This window comes from Phycodurus eques, chromosome 4 (assembly GCF_024500275.1).
Source record: "Phycodurus eques isolate BA_2022a chromosome 4, UOR_Pequ_1.1, whole genome shotgun sequence".
In the NCBI taxonomy this organism is placed as follows: domain Eukaryota; kingdom Metazoa; phylum Chordata; class Actinopteri; order Syngnathiformes; family Syngnathidae; genus Phycodurus; species Phycodurus eques.
The window spans coordinates 6,986,373-7,002,885 of NC_084528.1; the positions used below are offsets into that span (position 1 = coordinate 6,986,373).

Below are 16,513 nucleotides of genomic sequence, written 5' to 3' on the forward strand. Positions count from 1 at the left end.
ATACAGTATAATACAACCTCTTCATACATTTTACATTGCATGATTAAATGTACATTCAACAGGGATTAACACTCAGTATTGATCCCGTAGACTTCAGTAATGTAGCAACTGAGGGAGAGGGTCAAAATGTGAGAAACCGCTCTCACCACTGCAGTTCTACACAACTGCAAATTACATCCACAATATCTTTTAATACTCCTTTGACATTAGCAATCAAAACATAGCTTTTATTTATATTTATTTATTTTGGGGGATACAGCTAATGTATTGGATTTTGATCATGCAAGTGAACATACAGTAAAACTAGTCTTTTTCTGGAACTGGTAGACTAAATAGTCAATATTGCAAATGGAACAATATTATGTAGCCAACTTAGTCCCATGCAATGTGTTAGTTCATCACAAAAGAGTTAATACAGCATTGACTACATTTTTGTGTTTAACTAACAAAATGCATTTGTGTGGAATTTTTTTTTTTTTTTTATTTAAGTTTGAGCATTTGTGTAGCTATTTTTGTTGATCATATCAATTTGGCAACAAATAATTATAATTGAAAAAGATGCTTGGAGCAGATTTTAGGTCTTGACACTTCAGTCTGATTCCAAACTTGATATTTCTGCCTGCCCACTCTCTCCGAGAAGACAAAGCAGTTTTGTGTATGTACTTCTGTTTAAACAGAAAGATGAAGTTGTCAAATTATATTTAGCAACAACAATGCAGTGTCATTCATGTGCTGGCTCACCTTAAGGTGGCGTTCTTGCCCAGTCCTCTCTTGTGTTCGTTGTTTCTCAGTATGGTAGACAGGCTGGGAATAAGGGCTTGAACGACAGGAGGATCTAAAACAGCCACCGTCTCCAGAACAGTGTAAACCTGTCTGTCGTAGACTCCCTCATTCTCTGCCACAAATGACCTTGGAACATAAAAGAAAACGGTACCAAGTACAATCCAAAACATAGGGCTGTGCTAATTGCCACTATGGTGTCCTGTGGTTTACTGCAACACATTAATAACAGTTACCTTAAGACAGATAACATCTGCTTGCATGGTCCTTGTGCAGACGCTGCAGCACATCGCTCTACCACAAGTTGCACTGCATCTGTGCTCGTCTTCCTCACTGCACAAAAATATCATGGATTGAACTCCACTCAAAAATTTCCAGTTGACACAGAAGTAGTCTTTTCCTGCTTCATTATGTTGATAACTAAATTAGACAAAGTTTCTAAAGTTCATTTATTTCAGTAGTTCTGAAGAAACAAAAGTCATTTTTCATCCATTATACATACGTTTAAGGAAAGTCAATTGCTACCTAATTTCTATATTTAAAAAAATCATGTAAATCAGTAACATTGAAATTTCTTGAGATAGTAAAATTGGGGTTTTCATTCGCTGTAAACTATAATCCTCAAATTAAAAACAATCAAATCACAAAATATTTCACTTTGTGTCTTGTAAATCTGTAGTATATCACTTTTTGAATTGAACTACTGAAATAAATAAAATTTTCCATTCACCCGTTGATTTTCTGTAGTGTTTGTCCTTATGGTTGCTGTTTAACGAGAGCGTGATCCTGTTAACTTTGTGCAAGAGGTGGGGTACACCCTGGACTGCTTGCCGGCCAATTGCAGGGCACATACAGTAGACAGACAACTGTTCACACTCACAATCTACACCTATGGGCAATTTAGAGCAGGGGTCTCAAACTAATTTTTGTCACAGGCCATAGGGAAGGTATCGTTTCCCTCAGAGGGCCGTTATGACTGTGAACATCACCTCATTATATTATTACATAAATGTGGCCCTGGGTTTGATTATCATATCGTCAGGATTTTTTTGTGCAACACATTAAATTTGCAATCAGAGACCATGGAAAATAGTGACAAGCCAATATATATAAGTAGACACGTTTTTTATTATTCCTATTTGTTTAACTAGGTAAGGCAACTGAGAACAGTTTCTTATTTACAATACTGACCTGGAGACAATTTAGGATTCATTGTTTTAGTAAAGGACACTTGGACAGCAGTCATAGCAGGGAGAATTTGCAAATTTGGTACAGATTATCTGTCCAAATGAAAGAAACAAATCCATTTTGCGAGAAACGTGAAGGAGACTTTATTTGGTTCATGGGCCACATAACATAAAATGATGTGTCGGGTCGGGTCTGGCCCCCACTTAAGTTTGGGACCTGAGATTTAGTCTTCAGTTAACCTAACATGTTTTTAATGTGGTCGGAAGCCCAAGTACCCTGATAAAACTCACACGAGCATGGAGACTATGCGAACTCCACAATTTCGTTGAAAAATCTAATTTATTGAGATGCACCCGGATAGTAAAAAGTAAAAAAAATAAATAAAAAAACTGAACCTCACCCTGAGGGTCATTGACCAGCATCAAGCAGCGCAGTAGACAAGGAAGCGGCAGAGTGAGGAGGGCGGGGTCTGAGTCACTGTTGCGTCTCAGAAGTTCAAACAGGAATAAGAGGACTGGCAGTAGGCGAGGTGGAGGACAATGACCTTTGAACTGCAGGAAGCTCTCGCTAATAGGGGAAAGAAAGTTTAAACATTGTTAGAGCAGGTTTCAGCAATCTATTTCAAATTAAAGGGGTTAAAATTTCAACTTGAAGCAGATTTCATTTTGGAGACCTACCAGAGCACCTGCAGGACGGCCTTTCTCAGCGAGGCCCCGGGGCCGTTTTGGATCGCCTCGCATGCACCGAGAAGCACAGGATGATTGGCAATGCTGCCCAATGAAGATGAGGCAGGAAGGAAATGGTCGAGATATCTTCGGATGACAGCGTGCAGCTGCTGCTTCAGGTACCCTCCTTGCGACTGGGACACACCAGAAGCCACTGACAGCCCCTGCAGGGACATGTGTGTTAACGGAGGCATCATCTCCTCTGCTCAAACAAATGTCTTCAACATTAAAACAAGATGGCTGAGTTTCATGTTTCTCTGACCGGAATATGGGAGAAAGTCAGACTACCCGAGGAAAACCCACAAGCACGCGAAAACATGCAAACTCCACACAGGGAGGCATCCAAATGTTGTATAATATACATACATATGTGTATGTACAGCGGCTGAAATAAATACTTAACGTCACCATTTTTTTCACTAAATAACTTGAAAATTCCCCCAGATGTCGGGAACAACCCAATTAATCCATACATACAAAGAAAGTAGAACAAATAAGATCAGAAATTAAGTTGTGTGTAAAAATGTGAAATGACACAGGGAAAAAGTATTGAACACATGAAGGGAGGTGCAAAAAGGCACGGAAAGCCAAGACAACACCTTAAATCTATCAACAATCAAAAGCAATCCAGCCCCTTGTCAGTGCAAATGAATATCAGCTGGTTCAGTCCTAATTGATGGCCTACAAAAAGGTCTCATTTCCAAGGTGTGAGTCAAGACACATCTCATGATGGGTAAGAGCAGGGAGCTCTCAAGACCATCGCAAACATAGTTGCTAAACATAACCATGGCATTGGTTACAGGCGCATATCTAGGATTCTGAATGTTCCAGTGAGCACGGTTGGGGCCATAATACGTAAGTGGAAAGCCAATCATACCACCATAAATATTCCACGATAAGGTGCTCCTTGCAAGATTTCTGACAAGAGGAGTGCAAAGAATAATCAGAAGAGTTGTCCAAGAGCCAAGGATCACCTGTGGAGAGCTCCAAAAATACCTGGAATTAGCAGGTACTGATGTCACAAGGAAAACAGTGAGTAATGCACTCCGCCGTCATGGCCTGTATGCAAGTCCACCACGCAAGACCCCATTGCTGAAAAAAAAGCATGTCAAAGCCTGTTTCAAGTTTGCTGAACAACATTTGGACAAGCCAGCTAAATACTGGGAGATTATAGTCTGGTCTGATGAGAGCAAAATTGAACTCTTTGTATACCATAATGCACACCACATTTGGAGCAGAGATGCCACTGCACATCACTCTAAAAACACCATAGCAACAGTGAAGTTCGGCGGAAGATGATGAAAATGAAACGAGGGTGGACATTTCAGCAGGATAATGATCCGAAACATTCTGCCAAGGAAACTCTCAATTGGTTTCAACGAAAAAAAATAAAGCTGCTAGAATGGCCTAGCCAATCACCTGACTTGAATCCAATCAAAAATCTCTGGAAATAATATTGGAGGGGGTGCTGGAGAGTGCTCCCGCTGAGGACTCCATCGTTCTGCTGGGGGACTTCAATGCTCCCGTGGGCAATGACACTGAGACCTGGAAGAGTGTGATTGGGAGGAACGCCCCCCCCCCCACCCCGATCAGAACCCGAGCGGTGTTCTGTTATTGGACTTCTGTCTTCATCACGGATTGTCCATAACGAACACCATGTTTAAGCATAAGGGTGTCCACACGTGCACTTGGCACCAGGACACCCTAGGTCGTAGTTCGATGATCGACTTTGCGGTCGTGTCATCGGACTTGTGGCCGCATGTCTTGGACACTCGGGTGAAGAGAGGGGCGGAGCTGTCAACTGATTACCACCTGGTGGTGAGTTGGCTCCGATGGTGGGGGAAGATGTCGGTCCGACGTGGCAGGCCCAAACGTATTGTAAGGGTCTGCTGGGAACGTCTGGCAGAATCCCCTGTCAGAAGGAGTTTCAACTCCCACCTCCGACAGACTTTTGCTCACGTTCCGGGAGAGGCGGGGGACATCGAGTCCGAGTGGACCATGTTCTGCGCTTCCATTGCTGAGGCGGCCGACCGGAGCTGTGGCAGTAAGGTGGTCGGTGCCTGTCGTGGCGTCAATCCCCGAACCCGTTGGTGGACACCAACGGTGAGGGATACCGTCAAGCTGAAGAAGGAGTCTATCGGGCTTTTTTGGCCTGTGAGACTCCTGAGGCAGCTGATTGGTACTGGCTGGCCAAGCGGAATGCAGCTTTGATGGTCGCTGAAACAAAAACTCGGGCATGGGAGGAGTTCGGTGAATTCATGGAGAAAGACTTCCGGACGGCTTCGAGGAAATTCTGGTCCACCATCCGGCGTCTCAGGAGGGGGAATCAGTGCACCATTAACACTTTGTATAGTGGGGATGGGGCGCTGCTGACCTCGACTCGGGACGTCGTGAGTTGGGTGGGGAGAATACTTCGAAGACCTCCTCAATTCGAACGACACGCCATCCCATGAGGAAGTAGAGTCTGGGGTCTCTGAGGCGGGCTCTCCTATCTCTGGGGTTGAGGTCACTGAGGTGGTTAAAAAGCTCCTCGGTGGCAAGGCGGTGGATGAGATTCGCCCGGAGTTCCTAAAGGCTCTGGATGTTGTGGGACTTGGCAGGCCTCTGCAACATCGCATGGACATCAGGGACAGTGCCTCTGGATTGGCAGACTGGGGTATTGGTTCCACTTTTTAAGAAGGGCGACCGGAGAGTGTGTTCCAACTACAAGGGGATCACACACCTCAGCCTCCCTGGTAAGGTCTAATCAGGGGTGCTGGAAAGGAGGGTCCATCGGGAAGTCGAATCTAAGATTGAGGAGGAGCAGTGTGTTTTTCGTCCTGGCCGTGGAACAGTGGACCAGCTCTACACCCTCGGCAGGGTCCTTGAGGGTGCATGGTAGTTCGCCCAACCAGTCTAAATGTGTTTTGTGGACTTGGAGAAAGCGTTCGACCGTGTCCCTCCGGGAGTCCTGTGGGGGGTGCTTTGGGAGAATGGGGTACCGAACCCCCTGATACGGGCTGTTTGGTCCCTGTATGACCAGTGTCAGAGTTTAGTCCGCATTGCTGGTCGTAAGTCGGACTCGTTTCCGGTGAGGGTTGGACTCTGCCAAGGCTGTCCTTTGTCACCGATTCTGTTCATAACTTTTATGGACACAATTTCTAGGCGCAGCAGAGGCGTAGAGAGGGTTCGATTTGGTGGCCTCAGTATTGCATATTTGTTTTTTTCCAGATGATGTGGTTCTGTTGGCTCCATCAAGCAGTGATCTCCAACTCTCACTGGAGCGGTTCGCAGCAGTGTGTGAAACAGCTGGGATGAAAATCAGCACCTCCAAATCTGAGACCATGTCCCTCAGTCAGAAAAGAGTGGCGTCCCCTCTCCAGGTCGGGGATGAGATCCTGTCCCAAGTGGAGGAGTTCAAGGTCTTGTTCACGAGAGAGGGAAAAATGGAACAGGAGATCGTCAGGCGGATCGGTGCAGCGTCTGCAGTGATGCAGACTTTTTATCGGTCTGTTGTGGTAAAGAAGTAACTAAGCCAAAAGGCAAAGCTCTCAATTTACCAGTCCATCTATGTTCCTACCCTCACCGATGGTCACGAGTCGTGACCGAAAGAACAAGATCCCAGATACAAGCAGCCGAAATGAGTTTCCTCCGCAGGGTGTACTGGCTATCCCTTAGCGATAGGGTGAGCAGATGGGTAATCCCAGAGGAGCTCAGAGTAGAGCCGCTGCTCCTCCACATTGAGAGGAGCCAGATGAGGTGGCCGGGGCATCTGATTTGAATACCTCCTGGACGCTTCCCTGGTGAGGTGTTCCGGGCATGTCCCACCAGGAGGAGACCCCGTGGTTGACCCAGGACACGCTGGAGAGACTACGTCTTTCGGCTGGCCTGGGAACGCCTCGGGATCCCCCGGAAGAGCTAAGTGAAGTGGCTGGGGAGAGGGAAGTCTGGGCGTCTCTGCTAAAGCTACTGCCCCCGCGACCCGACCTCGGATAAGCGGTAGAAAATGGACGGATGGATGGTTTATAATGACAGTCCATGCAGCTACGTAATTGGTGGAAACGTCACGTACGTGAAGTCACTAATCTACAAACGACACTACTGATTTATGACCTCGTTAAATGCAAAAGTTTGCTTGTCACAAAATAATTCACACTTGGTAAACTTCTATTTGAAGTTGTCTGAATGCGTCAAAATTGCTAACCCTGTCTGTCGCTCTTTGACGAAGCCGTTCAGCGAGGCTGCTTTGCAGACTATTTAGAAATATCTTTTGGGTTGCTCTGAGTCCCGGTTAATCATAATATAATCACCTTGTGTCTTCTTGTATCAACCAGCGTGAAAGAAGCTTTCTTTCTTAATTCAAAATAGTTTTGTGACAAAGATGGTGCCGACAGCGCGCTGTGTTGCAGCGGGCAGGTTGTGTGTGTGTGTGTGTGTGTGTGTGTGTGTGTGTGTGTGTGTGCGCGTGCATGCGTGAAGTAGTTAACTTTACGCACAGTTATGGGAATGGTCTCAAGGTACATTTATTTACCTGCAGGATTTACAGTACACGTACTGGGCTGACTAACTATGAAATAGTAACTAAAACCTATTCATACATAATTTTACAGTTGAGACTATGTGAGGATACACGTTATGGAAACAATGAATCCCTGCAATTTATCATTACGGAATACAGATATTGTAATCCTCCGCTCTGTCACGGTTTTTGCTTCGCGGTCCCACTATATTGCAGATTTTTAATCACAATTCACAATTTTATTCACAATATTTTTGTTATCCATTGCTCTTACTCTCGCTCAATATATTGTGTTTAGGCCTGCCATGATAGCAAATTCTGCGACTGACTGGCGCCCAGTTCAGGGTGTAATCTGCCTTTCGCCCGAAGTCACCTGGGATAGGTTCCAGCGCCCCGCGAACCTAACCAGGATATGCTGTGTTGAGAATGGGTGGTATGGATGGGGAAAAGTCTGTTGTACTTTTGGAACGATAACCCGCCCTCCTCTCCCTCTGATTGGCTAGCAACAAGACAGGACTCCTTTTTGTGGATAATGATTGGCTGAAGGCACTTCAGCAACACACAGGCGCGTACGCACACACATGCACGCGCACACATACACACGCAGGTAAGCAATGCTGGGCGTCTGAGCGTCGATGGACCCAGACTGATCATGTTTTATGCGTCCCTGCTCATTTTTGTGCATCTTAGACACGGGACGGACATCAAACGAGATCCTTGATTTCTGTATGTAGAGTAGCAAATTAAAGTGAAGTGTTAGGGAAGGTAACAATAAATGGTTACTGACTTTTATAGTTTTCTTCAAAGATACTTTGTTTTCTGACTGTAAAGTGATGATGGATGTGTACATGTATTGTACATTGGACCCAAACCTGTAGATAGAGTGGCAGGCTGTCCCGGAGAGCTTTGTCTTGCTGAGTGACATTGTGGGGGAGTAGCAGTCGATCCACAATGCGGAAGAGCAACTGCTGCGCTTTGGATGTGACCAGCAGGAGGCTCCAATGCTTCACTACACAGCCTGGCTCACAAGGTTCAAGAAAGACAGACAAACAACTGATTGTTTCTTGACTCCACAGGTACTTTCTGAATTGTATCATGTGACTCTTACCAACAGCCCAATATGCCAGTTGAATTCCTTTCTGATTCTTGCTGACCAAAGAGGGTTTAATATGTTTAAGGATGTCTCCCATGTAGTCCAGCGCTCTGGTCACCATGGCAGAACGCTCAGACAAAACCTGCAGTCTGCTGTAAACGATGCCTACAGCCTGACGCAAGAAAGAAGCAGATGAACGATTGAAAAGTTTGGAAACCTTGTGCTGCACTACCGTTGACCAGATATGGCACGAACATTTTCAGAATGAATGAATGAACGGACGGATGGACAGACAGACAGACAGAAAAAAGGTCAGGTATGAATTTCACAATACAGTGGTACCTTGACTTACAAGATTATTTTTTTCATTACCAAGCTCCTAACTCAATTTACTTGTATATCACTTGAAACTCAAATTTTGACTCGCAACACAAAGCAAAAAAAAAATCCACCAGGTGACAGCTCGTAACTCAGGGGCATTCGTGAGTCAAGGTATCACAGCGTGTTTAAAGACCCTGTAAAGTAATTTCTGTTTGTTTTTTTCCCCGAAATAGATTTATGTTGGAAGCTATGTGTTAAAAACGTGAAAAGACTGAGAACAATTTTGTATTGATTTGCTGATCTGAAAACTTTTTTTCACCTTCTCTGTTGTTGGTTTGGGCAGGGCTAAAACAGGAGCGCACTGACACAACCAGGGAAGAGCATGAGTCGGCTCTCCCGCACTATATAAGTATCGAGTGCCTTCAGTGGCTATTTGGCTCAATTACCATTTCCTCATTCATAATAACTTGGTCCATTTCTACCACTACAGTGTGCAGTTGACCATCAAGCTATGCCTACAACCCAAAAAAAAAAAAGGATCTTCCTTGAAATGTTATGTGTTTTGTGTTGAGCTACAGCATCTCTGCCACGTGCCCTCATGCCCACTCTGAGCAACACCGCGGTGAACCCGACAGTTCCGCCGCCGCACACGAGACTGCTAGTTAGCAGCAACCCGCAGTCCAGCACAACAGCGTTGGGACCTGTCCAACTCGCAACAGCTGCGCCCTGCAAGGGCCCTCACAACAGAGACACTTCAGGGAAAGGTGACTATTTATTATATGCACTAGAGCACAAGCTAACTGGCTAGCATGCTAACAAGGCAGCGAGCTCGCCAGTACGGAGTTGCCTTGTTCAAGAAGTTACCACCTCACTTGGTTTCGTGCTGTGTACCGCCACATAACAGTGCGACATCAGGGAAACTTAACTGTTTATTAGACACAATGACATCCAGCTTGTGGCTGTGTGAGCCACACATTGTCTGTGTGACACAGATACAAATTTGTTTGATTGTCATGTCAAATTTGATTGACAGCTGAAGCAGAGCATTCAGTAGGCCCGCCCACACAGTCCTGCAGCTCAAGGGCGAGCGATATTTTTCATGATTTGGGAGACTTATTTTATATACTGTAATTTCACATGTGTAATGTGCATTTCTTTCTGCAAAACATTGCCAAAAGTTGATGGAGCGTATTATACATGGGTATAATGAAACGTTTGACAGCATCAGATTAGCATTTTAGTTTACTGGGCATATTTATTTTATGTACCACCACTTCACAGAGCAAATCTCTGAAGTTAAAAATATGTTGAGGAAAAGAACCCTTTATGTTATTCGGAAAAAAAACACCGAAGTCGACCAGAAGTCTGGCACACCAAAAACTACACCTGTGGAACACATTATTCAACCCTTAGGTAACTTATGTCAACCCACCACCACAGAACATTTATTCCAATATGAAATTTAATATCTAAAGTTACAAATGTATATATACTACGGCAAATTTTTGCTGCTAACCCAAGAAGGTGACAAAATCTTTTATCATTTTTTTTTTTTTTTTAACATAAATTAAGCAAATTGGAAGACCAACAAATATCGGATCAACTCTTGTCACCAATGGTACGTGTGCTTCGCGGTTCCGCTGGGAGCGCAACCAGGGCCACGACCCGAAGCACCTCAACGACAAAATACAAAAGACCAGTGCAACAAATATGACATTGGCTGATCTGATGAGCAAAAATGTTGCTTGGACGAATGGTTAGAGCATGATTCGCATGTATGATGATTCGCATCATACATGCGAATCATGTATGATGATTCGCATGTATGATATTGCTGAGTTGCGGTCCACTCAGCGGGGAAAGTCTCCCGACCTTCTTCTCGGCTGCTATGTCCCTACTTCCAAACATGGAATGGCTGCACCCCGTTGCCATCGTCGTTTCACACTGACCAAGTTCAGTGTGCCAAGGCCTTTATACTCGAGAGCGTATTACAGTAGAAATGAGAAATTACGGAAGTTGCCGTTTTTTTTTAATCATTCAAATTTGGCACACACAAATTCTGTGTCAAATTTAAAAGATATTTTTTGGTCCTTTTACAGGGTCGTTAAATCTGAATGCTGCCTTGTTTGCATGAGACTTGCAATTCACAGGAGGAGGTTAATCTGAGAGTAAATTCCTTTAAAATCTAAAGACATGCTTGTTGCTTTAGCTAAAGTAGAGCGCATACCTTTACAAACGTCTCCAGCGCTGAGACGGGCTTTGTCATGGTGGCCGTTGGACAGAGGTTTGCTCTCTGCAGAAGACTGTCCACCTCAGGAAGCATCAGCACCAGGCGAGTCAGTTCACACAGCTGCTCCTCCAAAGCCCGGTCTACAGAGAAAGTCAGGCCCAAATACCATACAGTAGGTTTTGAACTTCAGATATAATGCAAAGCGAACAGAATATTTGAAGTGGAAGGAAAAGCAACAAAAGAAAAGAAAGTTATCAACTTGATTTGACTATTCATAGTAACCATAAAAAATATTTATTAAATCATAGAAAGATAGAATTGTAAACACAAGTAGACACAATATATACAGTTCTGTGCAAAATCCCCCCCCATTTGATTTTTTTGTTTGCTTTTATAACAATGTAAGACTAGAAATGTATAGAGCTCATTCTGTTGAGCTGAGACTGGTTGAACTGGGGGGTGTTCCAGAAGTAGGTTATGTGAAAACTCGGAGTACGCTAACCCTGAGATAAGGTAAATTGCAAGTTCGTCACGATGGTAACAGACTGTGAACCTAACCTCCTTGCTGGCAGGTTTTGTATGCTAACCCTCAGACCGCAAAATAAAAAAATAAATATGTCTAACTTCTAGTAAAACTGTACTTATTATAAGACAGTTTTGACTTTTTTTCCCCCTTAATTTTCAGCAGGACGAAAAGTCTTGCTTTAAGATACAAGATCTTATTTTAAGAATCTTATCAACTCAATTCATACTACTTGCATTGGCAGACTTTTTCACTTATTTTAGGGACAAAATGTCTTGTTTTTAATATTTTCTGGACTTGTTTTGAGGAGATATTTTTTCCCCAGTGCTGATTTCATACCCGTCTCCTCCGACCTACAGAAAACATGGCTTGCCCGTTTCTCTGCAGTCCCTTCAATATTGAGGCACAACTAAATCTAAAATGATATGCTGGCATCACCAGATTAATTTCTGATCCAACAGTATAGCTTTTCATCAAACACAATCATGTATGTATCTTAATATTCTCCAGCCATATACCGAAGCTCTCATCCCAAACACCTCGGACGTGTGCTGACATAAAAGATTTATTGAAGACTAAATCATGTCTCAAACTTAAGGCCCGGGTGCCAGACACGGCCCGCCACATCATTTTATGAGGCCCATAAAACTCAGATTTTATCGAATATAGTACCTTTTCACCTATATGTGATTTAAAGTGTGGCTTAAGGCCAGGGCTCGAGATTAACTTTTTTCAGTTTGCACAACTTTTTTACTTGGTTGCACCAAGCACAAAAGTTAGGTGCACCCAAATTTTCGCCCAGATCGCATTCAAGACCACAGACTTACAGGTTCACTCCTGTCTTTTTAGGCAACATTGACTGGTAAATGATTAACTCACAATCTGGTCAACATAAAGTTCTTTATTTGAAGCACAATTCTACAAGACAGGGAACTTACTGAAAAGTGTTTGTGCTTATTGTGCGCCATGTCAAAGAGTTGTTTCGGACTTTTGGGCTTAATTTAACATTCTTCACGAAGAAGTTGTCAACCATTCTTTTCATCGCATCATCCGTGGCTATTTCCACTCGAAATCTGATGGGCCTAGGCCACTTACCTGTCACAATAACACATTTTGTAGGACAGTATATTTTTCCCAGAATCATAATAAATAATAGTATTGTTGATTTTGTTGTTGTTTCTATTCCACTGATACGTTATTAGAGCATAATACATTCTTTATAGGAGCAATTAACATTTTAATTCTCAAGAATATTGACCATTGGCATTGAAATGTAGAACAATAAAAAAATATCTTGGAAAAATAAAAAAAATGAAAAAAAAAAAAAATTTAATTTGGTTTCCCAGCTCCAGGAGTCGCAGCGATTGATCACTACCAGCAGTCTCGGCAACATCTCCGCCAGTGAGAAAGGGGTCGAACCAGACATTTTATTTCTCTGTTGCCATAGTGAATCGACATATCGAGGCCCCATCGATGATTTCTTTTTGCTGTGGTCATGCACATGTTTAGCTCAAGGTGAACATACTACGAGTTGATATGAAGTAATTCACATCAGCTGTTCTAAAACCAAAGACTCACAGTTTTTGATTTCAGAAGTCAACACAGAGCTCAGCTTTACACTAAGCGTGTGTTGAACCTCCTTTATTGAATCCCCCTTTGTTAGCAAGTAAATGTGAAAAAACATTCGTGGGACAATTTAAGTTTGTTTGTTCAAGTTAGCACAGTTCTATCGATTCCATATAACAGTGACATCCAGCCACTTTCTTCCTTACTTAGGCTAGTAGCTGCTGACTTTGGGCGAAAGGCAGACTACACCCTGGACTGATTGGCAGTTTCTCACAAGGCATTTATGAATGGGGCAATGAGTAGGAATTTATACCACATCAGCTGCATAAAGGTCAGCTATGTGAACTGCTACACTAGAAATAGAACAGTAGAAACAGCATAGAGTGACTGTGCATCCACTGTTTTATGGACTATTGCTATAAAACCTAGAGTTAGGCCTTTTTGTCTAACAGCAAAGTGACCAAGCTATGAAACATTAAACATGCAGCGTCCATGACAGTCAGACGTTATCGGCACTTTGTGCTATATGAAGTATACTACACAAAATGGAACAATCCATTACTGCAAAACATAGTACTGGAGAAGAAATGAAACCTTTGAGAAAGAGTTGCGTTACCTGCTCTGCTATCAGATCCATCAGGGCTCTTGTGAAGGTATTGCTGTAGAACACATCTGAACCAGGCCCTGACTGACATACTTTGTGATGAACCTGAGACAATGATGCCACGATCACCGCTGAGTGAAGACACGAGCGCTCTGAAAAAGTGCAGAACGTTTACTAGAACTGAGCCACTGATGCACACTGCGCGATTTTTTTGCATGAACGCTCATTAGTGTGTGACAGACCAGATCTGAAGTGATTTTTTTTCAAGGTTCTGTATCAAATGTATGGTCACAGTGGGTAGTACTTGAATGCTAATTTGTACCTGTTTTGGAGTAGATGTGGAAGGTACCGCGTGACAACAAGTGGATCAACCAAGTCATCCCAGCAGAAGCATTGCAAAATGGACTGAACTGGATTGGGTTGAAGGTCCTGGGGTGCAGAAGTGGGCAGCTCAAAGGCCAGAAGAGTGAAGCCTGAGAGCATGAAATAATAATTCGGAATAATAAAGCCGCCCATTTTTCAGCTTGTACTGTACATGCAAGATCTTCTCTTTTTGTAACCAACTATCACAGATACAAATTCACCTTGCTCACACTTCATTTATTCACGTTTTAGATCGATTCATCAAAATCAAATCAAAATTTGATATTGCTTTAATTCTTCTCAGAGCTCTTTTTTTTCAGCCTCCATTCACCTTCTCGCCCCTGATGATTATAACACCGATACTGACCTGCAGCCGCATCTGCAAACTGGGCCGGAGGAGTCTGAGAGAGGCGTAAATCGCGAAGGAATGGAAAGAAGTGGGCCCAGAGTGCAGCTGCTACCGCTAGGTGGGGCTCTTTCACAACATTGCTGGTAGTCATCCAGGTCAAGGTGGGGCCTGACTGGACACAGCGTTGATGCGCCAGTCTGGAAAAACACAGATAAACAAATCCGTCCAATGCAAAAGTCAAACCTAGTGTACAAGATTACAACCCCACCTTTTGATTATTATTATTAATCCTGTATCTCCACTGTTCCTCTCTCACTGCTTCTTAAGTGTTTTCTTTCTTCCCTCCTGGGGGATTACTGGGGGCTGTGGTCTGCTGCGGTGTGGAGCAGCAGAGTGTAGGATGAGATCGGGAAAGAGAAAAGGATATTATGGGTATAGAGGGGGAGCCTGGTGCTGATCCTCTGTACACACAATGTACTTTGGCTCTTCTGGCTCATCCCTGGCCCTAGCCACAGCCTCGCGCGCAGCCCCACAGTGGCTGGCATTAGCCCAGATAAGCAGCTGAAGAAGCTGTAATCTCATTTAGACTGGAGGTGATCCTCCTGTCCCCCTCATCTGCCCAGACGGGGGTGTGGGGAAGCAGGGGTTGAGATGTACTGCGAGCACAGGGTAGCAACCCCCTCCTTCATACACACACTATCCCATCTCCATTTGTACACACATGCACGTATGCACGCAGGCATTCACTCACACACACGCATTTCACTTCTTCCCTTCCAGCAAGGTTGCATCTAATCCAGAGAGACCTGAGACAATCGATTAGACTCTGAATTCATTAGCCTCGTTACTACTGCGGAATGGGCCTCTCACACCCATCAGCCCTCATTGTACAAGGCATCGTCAGAGACCCTACTTAATCCTGCTAACTAAGACTCCTTACACAGCGTGTACCCACAAACACACACATACAATAAACATGGTGCCATTGCCAAGACACCAGGAGGACACTGTTCGATCACCTCTTCCACTTATGCACTTTACAAACACATGAAAGACAAGTCACAATCTCTTTTAACTGTGAAACAAAATACACCACACACCATAGACACCAATAAATGTTTTTCGCAGACAAGGCCGACTATCCACACTACAGAGGGGGAAATAATGGCATATTCAGCTCAGCAAAAAATTACAAAAAGGACGATCATCTTGTCATTTCCAGCTAAATGATACCCTTTGAACGAAGAAATTATTAAATAAACACATTCAATTGAACTAATATTTGGCTAGGGTATGAATAATTTTCAGTTTTACTGTTTTGAAACAGTCGGATGTTGGGAGATACATAGAATTCATTAATTAATTAAAATTATAATGTTCCTTGTCGAAATTGAGATCCATTGATTTGACTTCGGCGGTACGGTATACGACTGGTTAGCACATCCGCCTCGTTAGCACATCTGGCTCACAGTTCTGAGGACCGGGGTTCAAATCCTGGCCTCGTCTGTGTGGAGTTTGCATGCTCCGGGTACTCCAGTTTCGTCCCTCATCCCAAAAACATGCAGGGTAGGTTAATTGAGGACTCTGAATTGCCCGTAGGTGTGAATGTGAGTGCGAACGGTTGTTTGTTTATACGTGCGCTGCAATTGGCCGGCAACCAGTTCAGGGTGTACGCCACCTCTCGCCTGAAGTTAGCTGGGATAGGCTCCATCACACAACCCTAGTGAGGATAAGCGGAATGGAAGATGAATGAATGAATGAATGATTTGACTTCAGAGATGTGCACCACATTGTCCTGACAACAGCAAAAGGGTAGACATCAAGTGAGAGGTTGTTATGACCTCAAAGGAAGGCCTGCCTTCTATCAAGCCGAGGTGATTGGAGTTAATTGTTTCTGCACAAAACAGATCCAACAGGTTGTGCTACTGCCAGCTCACCTCATCAACCAGTGACACCCCCCCACCTGACCACAGCCGAGAGGCATGGGAAGGAATAAAACTGAGGAATTATGCTTGGGACTGGCTTCTTGTCTAAGTGCCATCAAGGGTGAACAGTCGGATGCTCCACTTCCTCACCCATCGGCGCAATAATCATCTTAATGTGTGCAGATTCCACATGGCTCTTAATGGGTATAATGATGCACGTTAAATTTGCCAGTCAACAAAATTATCACAATTATTAATCAATTCTGTAACCGGGAAAGTGATAACCACAAAGGTATGAGAATTGCTAAGCTGAATAATTATTTTTAAATTGGGGGAGTACCAAGAACA

The 16,513-nt window shown here is 43.8% G+C and overlaps 1 protein-coding gene across 1 annotated transcript in view; it reads right to left on the reverse strand.

Annotated features, from left to right (window-relative positions):
- Nucleotides 1–76: 76 nt before the first annotated feature.
- The window catches only part of mms22l (MMS22-like, DNA repair protein), a 47,467-nt gene continuing 31,030 nt past the window's right edge, over nt 77–16,513 (reverse strand). Inside the window, exons 16-26 of the mRNA XM_061675519.1 lie at nt 14,259–14,437; nt 13,851–14,001; nt 13,541–13,680; nt 10,833–10,975; nt 8,300–8,456; nt 8,064–8,209; nt 2,646–2,857; nt 2,369–2,535; nt 1,017–1,113; nt 742–909; nt 77–665 (exon numbers count right to left, since the gene is read on the reverse strand). Of these exons, the coding sequence (XP_061531503.1) occupies nt 590–665; nt 742–909; nt 1,017–1,113; nt 2,369–2,535; nt 2,646–2,857; nt 8,064–8,209; nt 8,300–8,456; nt 10,833–10,975; nt 13,541–13,680; nt 13,851–14,001; nt 14,259–14,437 (1,636 nt within the window). The 3' untranslated portion in view covers nt 77–589. The remainder of the gene's footprint in view (nt 666–741; nt 910–1,016; nt 1,114–2,368; nt 2,536–2,645; nt 2,858–8,063; nt 8,210–8,299; nt 8,457–10,832; nt 10,976–13,540; nt 13,681–13,850; nt 14,002–14,258; nt 14,438–16,513) is intronic.